A 22,388-nucleotide genomic window follows, 5' to 3' on the forward strand; every position below is an offset into this window, starting at 1 on the left:
AGAACAATTTGAGAAATCTGGGATTTCGACATGTTTTATTGAAAGCAAGGGAGGGCTGAGTTCCTGAGAAGGTTTTTGTTTGCAGGAAGCAATGTGGCTTGTACCAAAGGGGAGATGGTTGTTTGTGAAGGAGGGGAGAAGACAAAATGCACACGATGAGGACAGGATTCAAACCCATGCATGCAAAGCACAAAGATTAGCAGCCCACCACTTTAACCACTCAGCCACCTTATGTGAGCTGCTGAAGAAGGGACAGGAGGAGAAATCTAAGGCCAGCAGAGGTAGGGACAATAAGGAGTTTTTAAATACCAAGTGTAAGGAGGGTCTGAATGACCTCCCCCCTCACATCTAGTGATGAGCTGGGGGAAAGACTTCAGGAACAGGCCGTGTTCACATAGACAGGCCTCCTCTGCCTAGCTATGCAGCAAGTATCCTTTGTACAAAACAAACAAACAAAATATAAAGGTAATTCTTCCGTTTTCCTGCACTCAGCCAAAAAAATTGTGAAAAGAAAGGGGCATTTTTAAGCAATCATCTGTCCCCACCCAGGGGCTGGGGAATGTTTACTTTGTTGTTCAGACACTTTCGGGGCAAGCTGGCGCCAGGGGAAGAAAACCCAGAACGCCCTGGGTCCCCTGTCGCAACAACACATTGTGTTCTGTGTTTGTCTTGTTGTTCCTGTTATTTTGGTGGATATTGTAAATTCTTCAGGCGTGACACCCCCTTTTAATTGGGCATGTCATGCTGCCCCTTTCGGGACCAAGGGAAAATGTACCCTAATTCAACCTCTTCCACCCTCTACTCCGCCCCCTCCCTCCAAATTGTCTGTGACACCCCCATCCCCACAGTGCTCTACCCCCATCCAGAGACCTGTGGTTCTTAATGCAACTGGTTTACAAATGACTATCGCTCTGTTCCCCACCGACTGGTCTCTCAGTACAAGATTTCCTAACTGTTCTCAGTTCACGAAAGTACGTGAAAGAATGTTGCCATGGGTAATTTCAAACTCATTTGGATTGAATAGGTGGAAATTAAAGAAGAACGTCCTTAAATGGTGAGCCCTCACAAATTACCTCTGGGAAAGCTGAAACTCATTGCAGGAAGCTGACTCAGTGTCTTGAATCCAACGCTTGGAACGTGCCCTGGGGCTACTGGACAGAGGGGGATTACGACAGGGATTTGCACTTAGCTCAACTGATGGTTGGTTGGAAAATGTTATTCTAACCCTCGATCAGGGTTGGAAGGGACCTCAGGAGGTGTCTAGTCCAACCCCCTGCTCAAAGCAGGACCAATCCCCAACTAAATCATCCCAGCCAGGGCTTTGTCAAGCCAGGCCTTAAAAACCTCAAAGGAAGGAGATTCCTCACCTCCCTAGGTAACCCATTCCAGTGTTTCACCACCCTCCTAGGGAAATAGTGTTTCCTAATATCCAACCTAAACCTCCCCCACTGCAACTTGAGACCATCACTCCTTGTTCTGTCATCTGCTACCACTGAGAACAGTCTAGATCCATCCTCTTTGGAACCCCCTTTCAGGAAGTTGAAAGCAGCTATCAAATCCCCCCTCATTCTTCTCTTCCGCAGACTAAATAATCCCAGCTCCCTCAGCCTCTCCTCGTAAGTCATGTGCCCCAGCCCCATAATCATTTTTGTTGCCTTCCCCTGGACTCTCTCCAGTTTGCTTCTGTAGTGGGAGGGGGCCCTGAAAACTGGGCGCAATGCTCCAGATGTGGCCTCACCAGTGCCGAATAGAGGGGAATAATCACTGCCCTCCATCTGCTGGCAACGCTCCTCCTAATGCAGCCCGATATGACCAGTTACCCATATTGAATGCAGGCTCAGCAACGTTTGATCAATTGGTTGCTGTCCATTCAGTCGGTTATTTCCTACTTATTCATAACTAATGAAGATGCTCTAAGGGGATGGGAGAGAGCTGTCCCGTCCGTGTAGTTAATCCACTTCCCCGAGAGAGGGTAGGTATGTCAGTGGGAGAAGCTGTGTCGGTGGGTGGGCAAGCTGTGGGGTCTACATGTATAGATAAAGTTTAATCAGACCCCATTTTTAAAACCACCCATGGTCTGGGAATGGAAAAGGAGCTCTCTGAGGCAGGGCCTGTCCTTCAAGGTCCTTAAGATCACTAACTCCCCTATACAATTGCTATGGGGGGGTAGCTCAGTGGTTGAGTATTTGACTGCAGCTCAAGTGGTCCTTGGTTCAAATCCAAGTGCCCCCTTACAAACCTGTTCCCTTAACAAAAATAAGGGCCTATCCATCCCCATTATGTTTGGGAGTTCCACTGAACAGGGATGAATGGAAACACTCAGTGTTTTCCTGTGCAAATGCATAAAACCCAAGCAAAGAGGTCCCTCAGCTGAAATCAGTTCCACTCCTCTGAGTGTCTAGTTTATGTTTTCGTCAATGAAACAAAGATACATGAAGGCACATTTGCAGGTCTTTGGTCTCCATTGTGTGGAAGAACAAGAACCCCATCCCCTTGGGAGGAATGGACTAGTTTGTGTTACATTCGGTAAGTAAGTTGCCATTGGGACTGAGAACTCTACTGGAGGTGGACAGGAGTCTGCTCCAAAAATAAAATAACCACGATTTACCAAACTACCTGTTACACATTCGATCCTCTCTTTGTGCACACAATATACATTGGGGCTCGAATAAATGGCCACCTTCCTTTCACACAGATCGTTGTTCCTTGTGACTGTCAGATGCCTTCCAATGGCAGCTGTTGAAAGGGAACGTGCTTCGAGCTCATGATCACCCGCAGCGTCTCTGTAAGGTTCCCAACCACAGAGCTGGTTGTGGCTGCCTCTAAGTAACCGCAGAGTCAGTGTAGGACCAGATCGTTACTTGCACAGCGTCACTTTCTGGTCTCACTGATCTTTTGGGTAGAAACAGCCATTTCCTGCCTCTCTGTCACACAGAAGGACAATTTTCTTTGCACAGACACAGGAACATCAAGATCTTTCTCTGTCCCTTGTGCAAAGCAGGATGTCAAATTCCAAGGAACCCTCCTCGTTTCGATGGAAACAATGGAGAAGCAGGGGGCCCTGGGCACCTCCAGCCCTGGCCGGGAGATGTTCCCTCCCCGCTTTCTTTATGCTGCTGTTGTTATTTCATGGAAAGTCTGGGATGGGAAAAAGCTGAGTTCACTCCAGGTGGAGGGAAAAAAGGACGCTGAGAATCTCAGGGCCTCAGGGAAAACCCAACCCCTGCTACCGGGATCAGTGAGGTGCTGGCGATTTGAGCAGGAAAGGGACTGTGTGAATTGTCCAGGTGGGGAATGAATAACCAGCGACAACTCGATCCACCTCATTAACCACCGACACAGGCTAATCGTGCTGCAGAGAGAAGGGAAACTGGGAGCGATTCTTTCCTGTCAGCCATGGAAACAGTGACCCGAGTGCACTGCAGTGAATGTGCTGGGGAAAGCTGGACTTTACAGGCAGGTGGAAATAGCAGATCTGAGAAACACCTGGAGCCCCCCCCCCACACTTCTTCCACCAAGGTAAGGTGTTGAGCGACTCACAGCGCCCCCCAGCGCCGTTCCCTTTCAGCAGGGGGTGGCAGCTCCAGCCAGTCAATGCAGGGGAAAGGGCCGAGTGTATCTCTGCACCCTGAGTCCAGCGCAGGCCCTCTCTCTCCCCCATATACAGAAACTGGCCCTGCTGCAAAGTGACCCCTAAGAACTAGCAACCTCCGGGACAGAGGGTTTGGCCCTCAGAGCAGGGAATGTGTCCCCCATGCTGCCGTTAGGCCCCTGGAGGCTCTGGAAACAGGAGGGCTCTGAGTGTAACCCACCCCAAACACCCCCCGTCTGGGGATGTAGCTCAGTGGTAGAGTGCATGCTTTGCATGTATGAGGCCCTGGGTTCGATCCCCAGCATCTCCAGGTTCTCTTTTCACCCTGCTGCCTTGCTCAGGCCCAGCAGGGATGTGGCCCAGCAGTCTCCCTGCAGGAGTTTCAGTCCTGCTCAGTACGGGGCAGGTGCCCATTGCACAGAAGGTCTGTGGGGGTTTCTGCTCCTAAGTAACCTTGGTACTTTAAAAAAAAAAAGGAGGACTTGTGGCACCTTAGAGACTAACCAATTTATTTGAGCATAAGCTTTCGTGAGCCACAGCTCACTTTATCGGATGCATACTGTGGAAAGTGTAGAAGATCTTTTATACACACAAAGTATGAAAAAATACCTCCCCCCACCCCACTCTCCTGCTGGCCATAGCTAATCTAAAGTGACCACTCTCCTTACAATGTGCATGATAATCAAGGTGGGCCATTTCCAGCACAAATCCAGGGTTTAAAAAGAACGTCTGGGGGGGGAGGGGAGGTAGGAAAAAACAAGGGGAAATAGGTTACCTTGCATAATGACTTAGCCACTCCCAGTCTCTATTCAAGCCTAAGTTAATTGTATCCAATTTGCAAATGAATTCCAATTCAACAGTCTCTCGCTGGAGTCTGGATTTGAAGTTTTTTTGTTGTAATATCAAAACTTTCATGTCTGTAATCGAGTGACCAGAGAGATTGAAGTGTTCTCCGACTGGTTTATGAATGTTATAATTCTTGACATCTGATTTGTGTCCATTTATTCTTTTACGTAGAGACTGTCCAGTTTGACCAATGTACATGGCAGAGGGGCATTGCTGGCACATGATGGCATATATCACATTGGTAGATGTGCAGGTGAACGAGCCTCTGATACTGTGGCTGATGTGATTAGGCCCTGTGATGGTGTCCCCTGAATAGATATGTGGACACAGTTGGCAACGGGCTTTGTTGCAGGGATAGGTTCCTGGGTTAGTGGTTCTGTTGTGTGGTGTGTGGTTGCTGGTGAGTATTTGCTTCAGGTTGGGGGGCTGTCTGTAGGCAAGGACTGGCCTGTCTCCCAAGATTTGTGAGAGTGTTGGGTCATCCTTCAGGGTAGGTTGTAGATCCTTAATAATGCGTTGGAGGGGTTTTAGTTGGGGGCTGAAGGTGACGGCTAGTGGCGTTCTGTTATTTTCTCTGTTAGGCCTGTCCTGTAGTAGGTGACTTCTGGGAACTCTTCTGGCTCTGTCAATCTGTTTCTTCACTTCCGCAGGTGGGTATTGTAGTTGTAAGAATGCTTGATAGAGATCTTGTAGGTGTTTGTCTGTGTCTGAGGGGTTGGAGCAAATGCGGTTGTATCGCAGAGCTTGGCTGTAGACGATGGACCGTGTGGTGTGGTCAGGGTGAAAGCTGGAGGCATGTAGGTAGGAATAGCGGTCAGTAGGTTTCCGGTATAGGGTGGTGTTTATGTGACCATTGTTTATTAGCACTGTAGTGTCCAGGAAGTGGATCTCTTGTGTGGACTGGATCTTGTGTGGTCAATTGTTTAAGTCAATATTGTCTCAGATGTTCTGGGGAGAGAATTCCACAGTAAGTGATTTTGCATTTTTGCAGGACATCAGACCCCCTGGGGAGAAGCTCCTCACAGAAAATGTGGCCCCAGGAGTGTCAGAGAAGGGAATCACTGTTTGCCTTACAAGGTGGGTGAGGGAAACCCTGCAGGGACTTAGATTCCTCCAGAGTCTGATGAAACCATTGGTGGGGAAAGTCCAGGGAAGCGGAGGAGGAGAAGGAGAGGTAAAAAGGGCTTGCAGCTCTTGTGCAATCCCCATGCTCCCAGCAGAAGGGTCCAGGGGGTTCAGCACTTTGGCTGCTTGTTGAGGACACAGAATTCAGAAGATGGCAAAGCTCAGAGCCCCGTTACATGGAGTCAGAATGCAATCAGGTCACAAGGAGGGGGAGCAAAGTCCCTCCCTTGCTCTCTATGCCAAAGTTCCTATCAGCTCAATGTCCTTCCCAGAAGAAGGCCCAGGTCGGCTGCTGAGAGGGTTGCAATGGGGTCAATGAAGGCAGAGGAGGATTGTTCCTCCTGGGTTTTCTCTGTGTTGCTCTGTGATCCTAGTGGAGGAAGCTGACACAGCATTTGAGTTTGTTTCAGTGGCTTGGGTTGGGCTCAGGTTGTGACCCTGAGCACAGGGGTTCCTGCCCGCTCTGCTCTTAGCCGCTCAGGGAATGGACAAGGGAGCAGCTTCAGAGATTGGACAGAAAATAGCCTAAGGAAGTGCAGCACAGCTGAGAAGAACAACAGCCTCATCCTCTCCCTGGTGGTCTAGTGGTTAGGATTTGGCGCTCTCACCGCCACGGCCTGGGTTCAATTCCCAGTCAGGGAAAAATCACTTTACATGAAAACACCTTAATTTATTCTTCACTTGCAATTTTAACAAATTGACGCTTTTTCCCTGACTCCCCCATCTTCTACGTGATCTTGGCAAGGGCTTTGGAGACCATATCAAAATCAAAGCTTCCCACTGACTAGGAGCAGAATGTGGACATGTTTCCACTGTGCACCTCGATGTCCACAAATAGGTGCAAATTCTTGTTCCCCCTTGCTAGCTAGCCTAACCAATGTTATAACAACAGTAATAGACACTCAGGTTGACCCAAGATGTCAGTCTTCTTGCTGAAACAAAACCAAAAAATCATTTTGGGTCAACGAAATTATTGCAGCAAATAAAATATTCACGCAAAAAACTTTCATCCCACTCTTTATACTAGTCTTTGGAAGTAACCATCTCGGCAAAACTGACCATTAGCCTCTTCCATTCCTGAGGTCTAGCTTCTGTCGTATTCTAAGCATAGACGATGGGCCTTTCACCTGTTGGCCACTGGTTACTACCTTGCTCAGGTAGCTACTGATGAAAGGCAGTGTGGTTCAGTGGCTGACCTACTTCTATCCCTCTGCCCAACTAGGGGTGTTTGTTTCACATTGCATGTCAGAATACAATCAATGCATTTTGTTGATACCAAAATCTGGGATTTTAAATGACAAACGCTTTATTCTGTGAACCAAAAAGAAGTGCTTCCCCTGGTTCTTTTTCTCATTTTGTAAATAGGAGCTTGGAATTTCAACTCTCAGTGAAGCTTTGCCTTTAAACTGAATTAGGTGAATTTTCCAGCTTTTGATCCTCTGAGTCTAAGGAAGAATCCCTGAAAAGCAGGTGAGGTTTCAGGTCAGAATTTCATAGGTTAATTTGATGCCATCCAAGAGTGAACACTTAGGTAGGGAACAAGTGAGTATTTGTTGATTGAGAAAAATTCCTGGTGAAAATTGGCAAAGCTGTGGATCGTTTTAAACATTCCAGTGAATTTACACATGAAGATACAAACAGAGAGAAAGAGAAAATCACACACTGCACAGGCCCATGCAGGCATTAACAAAAACCAGACCCACACACAAACCCACACAGCACACAGAGACATATGCACATAAGGGAAAGCCACACAAAACATACAAAGAACAAATCCACACATGAAACATACAGAAAAAGCACACAAGACGAAAGCACAAAAACCACATTCCAAAAGAATACGAAGCAAAAAACAATTTGCCGGCAAAAATCAAACACACGCACACAAAACTATGCAAGGCATCCACAGAAATCACACAGGACCCACATGCTGATCAACCCGACAGACAAAAACCACATGAAGATATCGAAAGCCAGGCAGGGTTTGAGTCTCACAGCCAAGAGGGAGTGCAGGAAGGTGGTTTGGGGAGCAAAGGTTGATGGGGAAGTCAGGGGCTCAAGAATCAGAGGATGGGCAGTGCTCTGGGCTCTGCTTGATGCCTCCTCACACAGGGTGCGGGTGGAGAATGGAGCCTTGTAGATCTGTGGAATCTGCCCTGCACTCTGCAGACGAAGAGAACCCGGATGTCTTCTGAGCCGGAATTGTATTTTCCACCGGGCAAGATGAATGGCAGAAGCCATTGCTTAAAGAAAGCTGATGCTTGAACTCACAACCTCAGCATCGCTCCTCTCTAAGTACTAGGAGCTAACCCATTGCACCGCTGGAGCCCAGATGGGGGTGAGGGGTGTATAAGCCAAAATGAATCCACGCTAAAGGCCACATGCAAGTGAGCTGGGTGGTATCCTTCTGTCTGATAGACCTGGGACCTGCCTTCAGCTGCTGATAGGACGGTTGGTGGTTTGAAGCCACCCAGTGCTGGAACTTCTCATTGGTGAGGTTAAGGAGACTTTTAAGAAGAGGAGGAAAGTCTCTTCCATTCCTGCCGAGCTCCATTTGTCTGCTGCGGCCCTTTAGGCTCTCTGCTCCCCTGTTGGGGAGATGCAGAGACAAGCCCCCATCTTGGTGAGTCATCGAGAGGCTGTATCCAATGGAGTGTAGGGGGGAGGGGGTGGGGTAGGGCTGGATTGTGCTCAAGGGAATAAGGTTGTGTGTGACAATGGGAAGGTTTACACTACATCAGGGATGGATGCTCTGAGATCTATCCACCGGTGGTTGATTTAGCGGGTCTAGTAAAGACCCTGCAGATTGCTCTCCAATGGACCCCTGTTCTCTACCCCCAATAACAAGATTAAGGTGTAGGCCCCACTGGAACTCAACCTAAGGTACGTCTACTCCAGCTACGTGAATAATGGAGCTGGAGTTGAGTAGCACAGGTAAGCCCCCGAACATCGTGGTGCCGGTGACTGACTCGGATGCATCGCATGGGAAAGGTGAGTGGCAGCCTGTAAGCCCCCCTCCCCAACAGTCCGCACAGCTGCTTGGAGGGGGTCTCGCGAACTCTCGAGATGGCAGTTGTGGGTTCTGGCAAGACAGGGTAAAGGATTTTTTGGATAAATGGATAAGGAAGAACCAGGGCCCATACCAGGTGCAGGGGTCACCCTGGGATAAGATGAAAAAGGAAATGGAGGAAGTGTTCAGGGACCCAGAGGAATGGGGGGTGGCTGAGGAGCCCACCCTCCTTGGTGTATGGGTAGTGGAAGAAGGTCCCTGCCCATGGGGACTGAATGCCTTCCAGGGAAAGGAGACACTTCAGTCCGCTTGTGAGAGGTTCGAAGTGAGGGTAGCATTACAGGAAGCTGCCTGGAATCTTTCAAGTTTGGTGCTGCTCCAGCAAGGGCTGCTGAAGGGTTGTAAATTAGTTAGGGGTGGTGAAAGATGATTTGGCACAACAGGGTTTGAAGTCAAAAGCAGAGTTAACAGATGACCTTTCGAGACAGGACAGAAGTGACTTTGTTTGTACAAAGTGCAAGCTGGTCTCCATATTGGAAGAGAAGGTTCAATGTCTGGAGCAACAGGTATCGACCCTGCGTTGCATAAGAGAAACTGAAGATTTCCTGGACAGACGTCACGATATGCTTCTACGGGCACAAGGTTCTGAAGATTCAGAGCAGACTGCACATTGGGGACAGGAGGACGGTGAAGAAATTTGGCATCATGTGACTTCCAGAAGAAAAAAAGGGAACGTCCATGTACCAGCAACGCCGGTACAGGTAAGTAACCGTTTTCATGTTCTCTCCACAGGTACTAATGCGGAGAGTGGACCAGATGATACGTCTGAGGGAAGGGAGCAGAAGGAGACTCCGCCAATTGGAAGGCATGAGATGCACTGTCCTAGGGTTGGGGGTTCCACGACCACCGCTCCCAAGAGAAGGAGGCGGGTGGTGGTGGTCGGGGACTCTCTCCTCAGGGGGACTGAGTCATCTATCTGCCATCCCAACCGGGAAAACCGAGAAGTCTGCTGCTTGCCAGGAGCTAAGATTCACGATGTGATGGAGAGACTGCTGAGACTCATCAAGCCCTCGGATTGCTACCCCTTCCTGCTTCTCCACGTGGGCACCAATGATACTGCCAAGAATGACCTTGAGCGGATCACTGCAGACTACGTGGCTCTGGGAAGAAGGATAAAGGAGTTTGAGGTGCAAGTGGTGTTCTCGTCCATCCTCCCCGTGGAAGGAAAAGGACAGGGTAGAGACCGTCGAATGGTGGAAGTCAACAAATGGCTACGCAGGTGGTGTCGGAGAGAAGGCTTCGGATTCTTTCACCATGGGATAGTGCTCGGGCCTGTAGGAATGAAATCAAAAAGGCTAAATCACACCTCGAGTTGTAGCTAGCGAGAGATATTAAGAGTAACAAGAAGGGTTTCTTCTGGTATGTTGGCAACAAGAAGAAAGCCAAGGAAAGTGTGGGCCCCTTACTGAATGAGGGAGGCAACCTAGTGACAGAGGATGTGGAAAAAGGTAATGTACTCAATGCTTTTTTTGCCTCTGTCTTCACGAGGTCAGCTCCCAGACTACTGCATTGGGCAGCACAGCATGGGGAGGAGGTGGCCAGCCCTCTGTGGAGAAAGAAGTGGTTCGGGACTATTTAGAAAAGCTGGATGTGCACAAGTCCATGGGGCCGGACGTGTTGCATCCGAGAGTGCAAAAGGAATTGGCGGATGTGATTGCAGAGCCATTGGCCATTATCTTTGAAAACTCGTGGCGATCGGGGGAAGTCCTGGACGACTGGAAAAAGGCTAATGTAGTGCCAATCTTTAAAAAAGGGAAGAAGGAGGATCCTGGGAACTACAGGCCAGTCAGCCTCACCTCAGTCCCTGGAAAAATCATGGAGCAGGACCTCAAGGAATCAATTCTGAAGCACTTAGAGGAGAGGAAAGTGATCAGGAACAGTCAGCATGGATTCACCAAGGGAAAGTCATGCCTGACTAATCTAATTGCCTTCTATGATGACATCACTGGTTCTGTGGATGAAGGGAAAGCAGTAGATGTGTTATTTCTGACTTTAGCAAAGCTTTTGACACGGTCTCCCACAGTATTCTTGTCAGCAAGTGAAAGAAGTATAAGCTGGATGGATGCACTAGAAGGTGGGTAGAAAGTTGGCTAGATTGTCGGGCTCAATGGGTAGTGATCAATGGCTCCAAGTCTAGTAGGCAGTCGGTATCTAGCGGAGTGCCCCAGGGGTCGGTCCTGGGGCCAGTTTTGTTCAATATCTTCATAAATGATCTGGAGGATGGTGTGGATTGCACCCTCAGCAAGTTTGTGGATGACACTAAACTGGGAGGAGAGGTAGATACGCTGGAGGGTAGGGATAGGATACAGAGGGACCTAGACAAATTGGAGGATTGGGCCAAAAGAAATCTGATGAGGTTCAACAAGGACGAGTGCAGAGTCCTGCACTTAGGACGGAAGAATCCAACGTACCGCTACAGACTAGGGACTCAATGGCTAGGCAGCAGTTCTGCAGAGAAGGACCTAGGGGTGACAGTGGACGAGAAGCTGGATATGAGTCAACAGTGTGCCCTTGTTGCCAAGAAGGCCAATGGCATTTTGGGATGTATAAGTAGGGGCATAGCCAGCAGATCGAGGGACGTGATCGTTCCCCTCTATTCGACATTGGTGAGGCCTCATCTGGAGTACTGTGTCCAGTTTTGGGCCCCACACTACAAGAAGGATGTGGATAAATTGGAGAGAGTCCAGCGAAGGGCAACAAAAATGATTAGGGGTCTGGAACACATGACTTATGAGGAGAGGCTGAGGGAACTGGGATAGTTGAGTCTACGGAAGAGAAGAATGAGGGGGGATTTGATAGCTGCTTTTAACTACCTGAAAGGTGGATCCAAAGAGGATGGATCTAGACTATTCTCAGTGATAGCAGATGACAGGACAAGGAGTAATGGTCAAGTTGCAGTGGGGGAGAATTAGGTTGGATATTAGGAAAAACTTTTTCACTAGGAGGGTGGTGAAACACTGGAATGCGTTACCTAGGGAGGTGGTGGAATCCCCTTCCTTAGAAGTTTTTAAGGTCAGGCTTGACAAAGCCCTGGCTGGGATGATTGAGTTGGGATTGGTCCTGCTCTGGGCAGGGGGTTGGACTAGACACCTCCTGAGGTCCCTTCCGACCCCGATATCCTAGGGTTCTACGATCATTTGGTCAACAACATGCAGCAAAGCACCCAGCTAAGTTGCAGGAATGCTCTACAAGCCACTCCTCAATTGTCCAGAGACACCAGCGTATCTCCCCAGCCCTCAGCCTTGCACCTCAGAAATGTACCATCTCACACGGCTCACGGCCTGCTCTTGAAAAGTGTAAGCTCATTAATGAGTTCGCCACTTCATCAAAAATAAACTGGACACGCACCAGCCTTTGTCATGTGAGCAACTTTCCCAAGCACTTTGGACAAACTCAGGAGTAAGTATCAAATATTAAACTAAGTTTATTAACTACAGAAAGTTAGATTTTAACTGAGTATAAGTGTTGGTCACAGAGGTCAAAAGTGGTTACGTAACAAATGGAAATAGACTCTCAGTCTGAACTCTAATTTGAATATACTAAGCAAGAATTGGATCAAACAGCTTTTCTCACTCACTGGTTGCTCCAGGCAATGTTGAGTTCTTAAAACACAGACTGAATTCCCTCTCAGCCTGGGACCAATCTCCGCAGTTCAAATTCTGAGTCTTCCAGACAATCTTCCGGGTGTTGAGATTGGGGAAGAGACAGGCCACGTGGGGGTGTCTTTGACTCTCATTTATATTTTTTCTCCAGATGCTAGGTAGATTCTTGCTGTGATGCTGGGGTTAGTTAGCCCCCAATATGGAGCAGCCGTTTGCCTCCTGCACCTTGTGGTAGGCGGGCCATAGCTCCTTCACTTTGACCCTGCACTGCAGTGTGTCCCTGTCATGGCCCCTGTCTATCATGCATCATGAAATCTGTGTGTGCACCTCGGGAGTTGCACCGCAGAAAGCTGCTTTCCTGTGCAGAAATTTGCCAGTGTAGACAAGGCCGTAGAGGGCTTATATAAGAACCCAACACTGGTCATAGACTGGGTCAGACCAATGGTCCATCAAGCCCAGTGTGCTACTTGAGAGTGACCAGTGCTAGATGCACTGGAGGGAATGAACAGAACAGGCTTGTTGACCTGCCAGGTGAGGGTCTTTCACCTTTATATTTAACTTTATTGTTGTCAATTCCTACTTATCCTATATCTTACCACCCCTCCCCTGAGGTCTCTGGGCAAATCAGGTGTGAACACTCCTTTGACACAGACGTGTCCCAATCCAGCTGAATTGAGGCAGACTTTGGGCCAATCTCAGTTTGGAAAAGGCCTGCTTCACCCAGCACGTTTCTCAAAGTATCCGTTGCTGTGAACCGCATGTCGTGTGGATGTGCGAACCCCAAAGGTAGCAAACATGAAAAAAACACAAAGCCGGTTCTGAGGTTTCCAGAGCCAGGCCTGAGGGTTAAAGAGCTGTGCTCAAAAGGAGAAGGGGCCTCAGCACCTATAAAAATAACTGGTTGCAAAAACAAAACAAAAATTACATGAAAAAAACCAACCAAACAACAACCACCCAGAAAAGCTCCCATCACACGCCCATCACCATTGTAGATCTTGACATCTCCTGCCTAAGGTGACATCTTTGCTTTGCGAACAAGAGCCCTGGGGAACTCTCTGGCTGTTCCCCTCTCACTGGGGAAAAGGTTCCACATCTTGTCTCAAGTAATTTTCTTCCCAACAGAAGATTTATTTCAAAATTTATCCAAATAAATTCCATTTGAAATAGAAATCATTCCAGTCTATACTGGGTCTCTATTCTCTTACACGCTATTTCTCTCACATGTTCCCCCACTCTCATTCCTTTGGAGGCAGGTTTTAATTGCAGGATTAGCCACCATTTCCTATGTAGTAGGAGGGGGCTAGAAGAAAACCTGAATTATACTGTAACACTGAAAGTTATCACAGAATCAGCCTCTTACGTTACACTAATAAACTTCATGTGTAATTTTCTTGTTGCTGGTAACAATTTATTCAAAGATTACAAACTATAAACCTTTAGGGCAGTTTTCTCTTAATTCCCATTTTCACCCAGTGAGCTCTGTGTGAAGTCACATTCTACCGTAACCTAGGAGCCTTCCATTTCTGAGGCTTCATTTCTCCCTGGGTCTTCTCCCAGAAGTGTGGGTGGAAGGGGTCTCACACTACGTGGGAAGGCTGCATCGTGAGAAAAACCACCTGTGCTCTACTTTCACACTTTCTAATCTTTCAGAGTAGCAGGAGGCGGAGAAGTGAGACAAAGGCATTAGACTCAAGAGCAAAACTAAGAGACCAAACCACAGACTCTGGACTCAGCATTCGTGTATCCTGCAGTCTGAACTTGGAATCTGTTACATTCCCTCATTGGCTACCATCATCTAACCAACACGGAAGTGCTTCTTGTCCAGCAAGGCAGCCAATTTGGGACCCATAGGCATGGGATGGCTCTGAAGGAATCAGCTGTTTGTCTCTGTGCTTCAGGAAACTTTGGATCCAAATGGTAAAAGACAGTTGTTCCCAGTTTCAGCACGGCATCCTGTAGAAGTGTGAGCAATGCCACTTTACTAGGGAGCAGCGTTCTAAAAACAGTTTACCCCGGCCACAGGTCACCAGAGCGTCCATCTCTGGGGTGAAAATCAACCACTCGTACCTGTCATTTCTACCTGAGTTCTTGTCAAATCTTTGACCTGAGTTGTAGCAATTTTACACTTCTCTGCTGTAGAATTCTTCACCAACCACACAACATACCAGCAGCGATACTGAGGTATAACTCCCCCAAATATGCCCTTTTGTTTCTTTAATCTGGTGGCACAGATTTAAATAAGGGACTAAATTCAGGTGCGACTTAGAATCCCTGTAAGACACCAAATGTCAGGTATCTACTCAAAATGGGTGTCTTTCTGCAGCTCCATCACATTCCTCATGGATTTCATTTCCTACACATTTACAGCATGTCCCAGGAGTGAGCTGAACAGAAATGTCACTTCCATTTTTCCCATCTCTACCTAGATAGGGATTGCATTTCCCAAATAGGCAACATGCACCTGATTAGGAAGGGGAGATCTTCAGGAGCAACCTCCTGCAGGGCATGGGCCACAACTGCTTTGGGAGGCAAATGAATGGGTGTTTTGCTTAGTTCCAAATCATTTACTAGAGAATCCTCTTCCCAGCCCCTTCGGGAAATATTGACCTTACCAATTGAACAACAGGGGGATTGGGATGGCGATGGAGAATCCCTCTGATTTACCCGATGTTCTTCTGTTGTTACAGAGGGGAAAAGACATTTTTCTCTATCCCTTCCCTGTTCCCGCTCTTTGCTATACTTCAATATATTTTAAAGGGAGGAAAACGGTAGTAAAAATATCTGCCTTCAGGAAAACCTGAAGCAACAGTGCTCTGATGAACTGTGACAACTGGGAATGAAACAATATGTTCCTGGTGGGGGAACTTGATGACTAACAATTGTTTTTAAATGGGGGAACAGTATAACTGTGATGGTCAGGGTTTGTTTAGACTAGGAAAAGTGACGGAGTTTAGGTCAGGTCAAGGGGAAAGCTAATGCCAACCACTGCACCTCGGCTGCATCTGCACGACAACTGTAGTTGTCTTTTAACACGAAGATCACTAACTTGAGCAGCCGACGCCATGTGCAGTCCTAGAGGATGTACGGCACGGGTAGTTTTTGACTCAGAGTAGCTTGTTGGGAACAAACCTCTCTCCCCCACCTGGAGCTGATGAACATTCCTGACTGGAGGGACACACGCTCCTTCGACTCCAAAGGAAAGGAGTTGATAGAAAAGATCACAGGACTGACCCCAAAGAAGGGTGAGCTGCAAAAGGCAGAAGCAGGCAACTCATCTGCGGGAGCTGAGTAACCACGGTGAAGATGGAGCTCAGATCACTGAGTGGGAATTAGCAAATGTGATTTAAAAAAAAAACAAACCACCTTTGGCCAGCCCTAGTCAAGGCATTTGTTACAGATCACTCCCATGTGGATTTTCTGATGTCTAATAAGGGTTGAGCTCTGCTTGAAGCTTTTCCCACACTCAGAGCATGTGTAGGGCGTCTCTCCTGTGTGGATTCGCTGATGTGTCATAAGGGCTGAGCTTTGATTGAAGTGTTTCCCACACTCACGGCATCCATAAGGTTTCTCACCCGTATGGATTCTTCGATGTATGATAAGGTATGAGCTCCGATTGAAGCGTTTCCCACACTCAGAGCATCCATAAGGTTTCTCACCCGTGGGATTCTTCTATGTGTGCTCAGTACAGAGCTCTGATTAAAGCTTTTCCCACACTCAGAGCATGTGTAGGGCCTCTCTCCTGTGTGGATTCGCTGATGTGTGATGAGGGCTGAACTATCAATGAAGTGTTTCCCACACTCAGGGCATCCATAAGGTTTCTCACCCTTGTGGATTCGCTGATGCGCAGTAAGGGTTGAGCTCTGATTGAAGCTTTTCCCGCACTCAGAGCATGTGTAGGGCCTCTCTTCTGTGTGGATTCGCTGATGTGAGAGGAGGGATGAACTGTCAATGAAGTGTTTCCCACACTCAGGGCATCCATAAGGTTTCTCACCCGTGTGGATTTTCCGATGTGTAATAAGGTGTGAGCTCTGCTTGAAGTGTTTCCCACACTCAGGGCAGCCATAAGCTTTCTCATCTATGTGGATTCTCTTATGTGCAATGAGGTGTGAGCTCCGCTTGAAGCATTTCCCACACACACTGCATGCGTAAGGTTTCTCACCTGTGTGGATTCTCTGATGTGTGAGAAGGTCAGAGCTCCCTTTGAAGCTTTTCCCACACTCAAGGCATGTGTAGCGTGTTCCTTCCAAGTTCATTCTCTCACGTGTAATAAGGTCTGACTGGCTACTGAAGTTTTCCTCTGGCCTCTGCTGACTCTCACAGCCTTTTGTTTTTTCTGGGCGTGCATAGCTCCCAGAATCATTCCCTTTGGACCTTCCTGAGAACATCCCATGTGCTTCTACTCGCTCAGCATCTTCCTGCTGGGGTTCCTCCTCGTTTTCACTCACCATCCCAACATCTGATGGGAGACAGAGAGAATCCAGACGTAAGTCTCTGCCTGCGCCAGAGAGAAAGGAAATCTCAGAGAGAAGAATGGAAAAAGGGATGAAGAAACCAAAATGCGTACAGGACAGATCAAACCTCTCAGGAGCTGATTTTCCCTTAAACCTTCCCCAGAGGAGAGAAAGGAAGGGATCAGTTCTGGGTCCGTATCTCAGAAGAAATCTCAGGGGACAGCGAGATTGGGGAGGGACCTGCTGCCAGTTGTCAGTCAGGATAGGTGGGAAGCCATGAGTGACCTCTGCCTAATGATTCCACATCTGCAGGGAACAATCCTCAACTTGGAGAGCTCACAAGGTCTTTGTAGGGCATCCCAAATGTTTCCTGTATTCACCGACAGTTTTGGGGTTGGTTTAACCAATGCCTCACCTGAGAAGGCAGCTCTCGGGAGCACTTTTTTCTCAAAGCCATGAAGGTCTGGGACCCACGGCTCCACCCCTCGTTCCAGCTGTGAGATGACGTCAGTTCTGGAAACTGGAAACCCTGCTCAAGGCAAAGAAACCAAGGGAGGTCAGTGGAATTTGTGGGATACTTGTCACAAAGAATATTCCATGCTTTTAAGCCCAGCTCACTTTTAAGTAGTAACATCCCAAGGCCGGCTTCCTTGGCTCAAAGTGCCAGGAGATGATTATTATAAATCATATTCATTACTTTAGTGCCTAAGGGCCAACTAACAGTGGGTCCTCATTTTGCTAGGCACAGTACAAACCGAGAAGCGTTGATGGCCCGTGCCCTGAAGAAGTTTCAATCTAAATAGACAAGGCAGACACAGAATGGGGGAAGGGGTAGAACCCACCAGCAGAGTGAACTCCGTGAAGGCAGAGTGACAGATCTGATCAACACAGGCCTATATCTTGAGACTATCGGATTTAATGTTACGACTAGGGCCAGTGTTTTCCGGAAATTGTCGCTAGGACTGCATTTTTTCCCGAAATTACTCTTCGTTTCTGGAATCACCGTTAATAACTGGAATTGCTGATCAGAGGGTGGGTGGGGCATGCAGGGTCACAACCCCCCAGATTTCTCCCTGGAGACACCCGACTCCTCCCCAGGGCACAGGCTGGCTGCGGTCGAGACTTGCTGCCAATTTCTTCCCTCCTCATACAAGTCTGGGATCAGCAGTGGGACGCCAGGCTCTCTCATCATGCTGCAGAGAGGACGGCACTCACACCTGCTCCCGGCCGTGTCCACAGCACCTCTCCCCTGCTCATCTCCCCTGCACACAGCTGGTTCATGCCCCGTCTCTCCAGCGCACAGCTGGCTCGAGGCTCTCAATGTCTGGGCCCCACCTCCCCCACACAGCTGGCTCCTGTCCCTCCCCCCAAGGCACTTTCAGGCTTTAAAGGATTAGATATTGCTCACGTTTGTCAATTACCCTCTTTTCATTGCCTGCAGACTCTTGCCCTAATTAGGACTGTTATCTGTATATCTAAGCCAGCCCTTGAAAGCATGAATTCTTCACAGACTATGATGCCGAGATGCGCCAGATGATACCAGGAAGGGCTGCGGGATGGGTTTCCTGTGCAATCTGGTATCACTACGGGGTGATGAATGCCAGATCTCAAGGCTAGTTATGCAGAGCTCCACCTTTTGAAGCTTTACCCAACGCAGAAAGGGGTAGTGACAGATTTCCCCTCATTCAGGAGACTGAAGACAACAGATTTTTGGGGGATAAACAGCTGAGTTTGAGCTGACTGAGGGGGGTCTTTCTGGGCTACAAACTCACAGGACCTGATAACCACCAAGAGTTAACCCTTTAAGAAAGGTTTTAATACACTTTGGAACCGATCAGGGATTCTCATGAGGACCGCTGAAGGAATGAAGGTAAATACGCATGTGGATGCTCTTCTTGTTTTATGAGAAAGGGAACAGGAAGGGCAGGGATATCACTGAATGCAGGATCTCAGCAGTACTAGATGTCAGGATAGCACCATACTGCAGCCCACTGGAAAACATAATCCCAACTACACATATAAAATGATGGGGTCTAAATGAGCTGTTTCCACTCAACAGAGGGATCTTGGAGTCACTGTGCACAGTTCTCTGAAAACATCAACTCAGTGTGCCACGGCAGTCAAAAAGCAAAGAGAACGTTGGGAATCATTCTGAAATGGATAGATAATAAGACAGAAAATATCATATCGCCTCTATATAAAGCCATGGTACACCCACATCTCAAATACAGCATGCAGATGTGGTTGCCCCATCTCAAAAAAAGATATCTTGGAATTGGAAAAGGTTCAGAAAAGGGCAACCCAAATGATTACAGGTATGAAACTCTTCTGTATGGGGAAAGATGAAAAAGACTGGGACTTTTCAGCTCGGAAAAGAGGCAAAGGGGGGATATGAGAGAGGTCGATAAAATCAAGACTGCTGTGGAGAAAGTAGATAAGGAAGTGTTACTTACTCCTTCTCATAACCCAAGGACTAGGAATCACCCAATGAAATTATTAGGCAGCAGGTTTAAAAGAAACAAAAGGAAGTATTTCTTCACACAACGCACAGTCAACCTGGGGAACTCCTTGCCAGAGGACGTTGTGAAGGCCAAGATTATAATAGGGTTACAAAAAAAAAAAAAAAAAACCACCATGAGAAATCTATCGAGGACAGGTCCGTGAATGGTTATGAGCCAGGATGGGCAGGGATGGTGTCCCTAACTTCTGTTTGTCGTAAGCTGTGAATGGGTGACAGGAGAGGAATCACTTCATGATTCTCTGTTCTGTTCATTCCCTCTGGGACACCTGGCACTGGTCACTGTCGGAAGACAGGACACTGGGCTAGATGCACCTTTGGTCTGTCCCAGTGTGGCCGTTTTTAAATACTAGGGAACCTAGTGAGTCCAGTGCAATGGGAGGGAGTAGGAAAATCCCTGGGTGTGGAGAACACTGGGAAATTAGAAACTAGCATTCAGAAGCAACAGACTCTAAAAAGTCTAGAAAAGCAGAATGTGAAAAATAAGAATTAGAATCGGGGTCATGTGACTTCAGGAATGAGGGACTCAAAAAACCAAGTCTGCAGAGAAGAGAGATTGTGGCTATTGCACATGGGGATGGGGGGAGCAACTCTCCAGGTCTCAAGGATTTTCACCAGCAACCTAGGCCATTTTCCCATGCACGGGGGCAGTCCGGAGCGGTGAGGAGTTGTGTCATCTGTAGTCCTGGGTGAGATTCAATGTTCTGATGCTGGAGCTCCCTTGTCTGGATTCCCCCAGCCAGCATTCAAGGACGCCCCGAGTGTCTGTGTGATCAGTAACCCTGGACCAGCAGCCCTGACTCCAGCAGACTGCTTGTTACTCCCCAAGCACATTCTGGTCTGGGTGGAGAAGGCTCAGGGTTTGAGAGAAGGCCAGGGGTAGGAAGCTTCTGTTCGTTATGCTGGACCTAACCCCCCCAGTTTTACTTGTGCAAACAGGAGATATTGGACACTGTGCGGTACTGCCCCTGTGCTCTGTCCCCACAGTGTTCTGCAGCCGGGGAGGGTCTCTGGTCGTGTGTGTGTCACTGGCACGCTGGGGTGATGCTGGAACAGGACAGAGCAGAGGTGGCATTGCAGGGGTGGGGTGAACCTCATCTCTTCATTTCCCCCTCCAAGAACCAAGGGGACGGGAACCCTTACCCAGCGAGGTCACAGTCTCATAGGTCTCCTGCATGACGTCTCTGTAGAGGGCTCTCTGAGCGGGGTCCAGCAGAGCCCCCTCTTCCCTGGTGAAATACACAGCCACCTCCTCGAAGGTCACCGGCCCCTGAAAGAGCAAGAGCCCCACACTCAGGATCTGCTGCCCCACTCACAGCCCCACTATTCGTGGGGGAGAGGAGCCAATCAAACGGAAACTCTGGGTGGATCGCAGTCAATAGAGGCCCACCCACACCCCGCTCAGAGCACCCAGGAAACACCAGGGTGAGGGACGAAGAGAGAGCCCCTCCTCTCTCCCAGCAGATCCATCACACACCTACTAGCCACAGACTGATACAGGAGATGCTGCCCCGAGCAAGGTCTAGGGAGAGATCTCTTGTCGGAAGCCCAACACCCTCCTCCTTGTCAGGAGCTGGATATGAGGCAGGGGAATCTGCCCTAAGCCTGACTGGTGGCTGCCCCCTTCATATTTCAAGGCACCCACTGGTTCGTTGGCTCAGGCTCCAGCACTAGGAGTCTGGGCCTTTGTCCCAGCCCCATGTAGCTCGGTTATTTTCTGTTCACCAAATTGGAGCATTTCCACCTCCCAACCTCATGGGTCTCTTCCTCAAATCTAGGCCACTTATTAAACAACTCCCAGCAGGTCTGCCACCCCCTGGCCTCCTCCCTTTCTCCACCCTGTGCATTTCCTGCCCCGCTCCAACCTCCAAACCAGACGGTGCAAACCTTCCCCTCTCCGGCGTATTTGCTGTCCCTCTCCCTCCTGCAGGAACAAATCAGAACCCCCCCAGTAATCCCTACCTGAGCTGGCTCCTCTGCACCCATGTCGCTCCCCTGTCCCATGGAGGACGGGATGAACCGGAACGAAACGTGAGCGTCGTTCTGCAGCCTGGCCGGGCGAGAAGGGCCGTTGTGGAGGTTTAGGAACGGGCATTAGTTCATTTCACATCACGCTTCCCCCAGGCTCTTTCCCTGCAGAGCGAGATCCTAGATTCTGCCGTGCTGAGAAAATGCTCAGTCTCTTTATTACAGCAGAGACCTGGCCCCTCCTGCCAGGCTAAGCCCACAGACACATTTTTTAAAAACTCTTTTATCCCACGGACCCTTTCAGTCTCTCCGTCTCCTTTTCCCTGTGCCCTCTCCATGCCTGTCTGCTGGGAAACTCTCATTCCTGGGTTGTTTGCTCCCCCATGGCTGGATTTGCTCCTGCAAATGGGAGGAGAAATGGGGTGGGGGGCTGTTTGTGTAGAGTCATTTTATAGTCCCTCACTGCCTGCCTGGGATTTCCCCATTGCCTGCCGAGGACCCCCACCTGCCCTCCACCACGATCTGCCAGGCCATTTGCCTGGGACCCCCTCCTCCTCCCAGCAGGACCCCCTGACGCTTTACAGGAGGACCCCTCGCTCTGCGCCAGGGACCGCCCCACCACAGCTCTGTGCACTGGGCATGGCAATGGTCCCAAGAGCCAGCTGGGCAATCCCAGACAGAGCCCCTGGCACAGCACCAGGCAGCATCTACCCCCTGCCCCACCTCCCCAAGACACCCCCCCACCCCCACTGGTCTGCAGACAACAGGCCCCCAGCGATACCCACCTCCAGGACCCAGAGCCTTAGGGCTGGGCACATCAGAACTACCCCCCGAAACACCAAACCCTCCAGAACCCACCAACCTGACTAGGGTCCCCCCTGCCCAGCCACCCAGAGGCCTCCCCTTACGACAATGCCCCTTCAGCTCCCGCTGCAATCTCCCCACACAGACATGCACCCCCCCAGCAACAGTGTTCCCTCGCAGTGTCTGATAAGTGGATAGAAAGTTATCACCACCCCTTGCTGGCCAGTCACACAGGCAGGGGGAGCTCGGGGGGGACGCTTCTTTAACAGAAGGGAAGCCATGGAGGGCGAAAATAAGTAAGAAAGTTCCATACTCTGTCACTAGCAACTAATGGCCACCGTGGATCCACCCCACAGGCGGCTACATCTTTGCACTGCGGGAAGCCACCCCTCACGGAGACCCTTTGTCATGG

The 22,388-nt window shown here is 49.1% G+C and overlaps 1 protein-coding gene and 3 non-coding genes across 4 annotated transcripts in view; 3 read left to right on the top strand and 1 right to left on the bottom strand.

Annotated features, from left to right (window-relative positions):
- Window positions 1-21,706, bottom strand: part of LOC141978796 (uncharacterized) — a 62,665-nt gene extending 40,959 nt beyond the window's left edge. Inside the window, 7 exon segments of the mRNA XM_074941111.1 lie at window positions 15,676-15,900; window positions 15,903-16,301; window positions 16,470-16,730; window positions 17,102-17,215; window positions 20,348-20,474; window positions 21,167-21,254; window positions 21,678-21,706. Of these exon segments, the coding sequence (XP_074797212.1) occupies window positions 15,676-15,900; window positions 15,903-16,301; window positions 16,470-16,730; window positions 17,102-17,215; window positions 20,348-20,474; window positions 21,167-21,254; window positions 21,678-21,706 (1,243 nt within the window).
- TRNAC-GCA (transfer RNA cysteine (anticodon GCA)) lies at window positions 2,161-2,232 on the top strand. The gene has a single exon. It is a non-coding gene; the product is annotated as a tRNA-Cys (tRNA).
- On the top strand, window positions 3,831-3,902 carry TRNAA-UGC (transfer RNA alanine (anticodon UGC)). Its single transcript has one exon. It is a non-coding gene; the product is annotated as a tRNA-Ala (tRNA).
- Window positions 6,134-6,205, top strand: TRNAE-CUC (transfer RNA glutamic acid (anticodon CUC)). Its single transcript has one exon. It is a non-coding gene; the product is annotated as a tRNA-Glu (tRNA).
- Window positions 21,707-22,388: the final 682 nt, after the last annotated feature.

Source organism: Natator depressus, chromosome 28, assembly GCF_965152275.1.
Source record: "Natator depressus isolate rNatDep1 chromosome 28, rNatDep2.hap1, whole genome shotgun sequence".
In the NCBI taxonomy this organism is placed as follows: Eukaryota; Metazoa; Chordata; order Testudines; family Cheloniidae; genus Natator; species Natator depressus.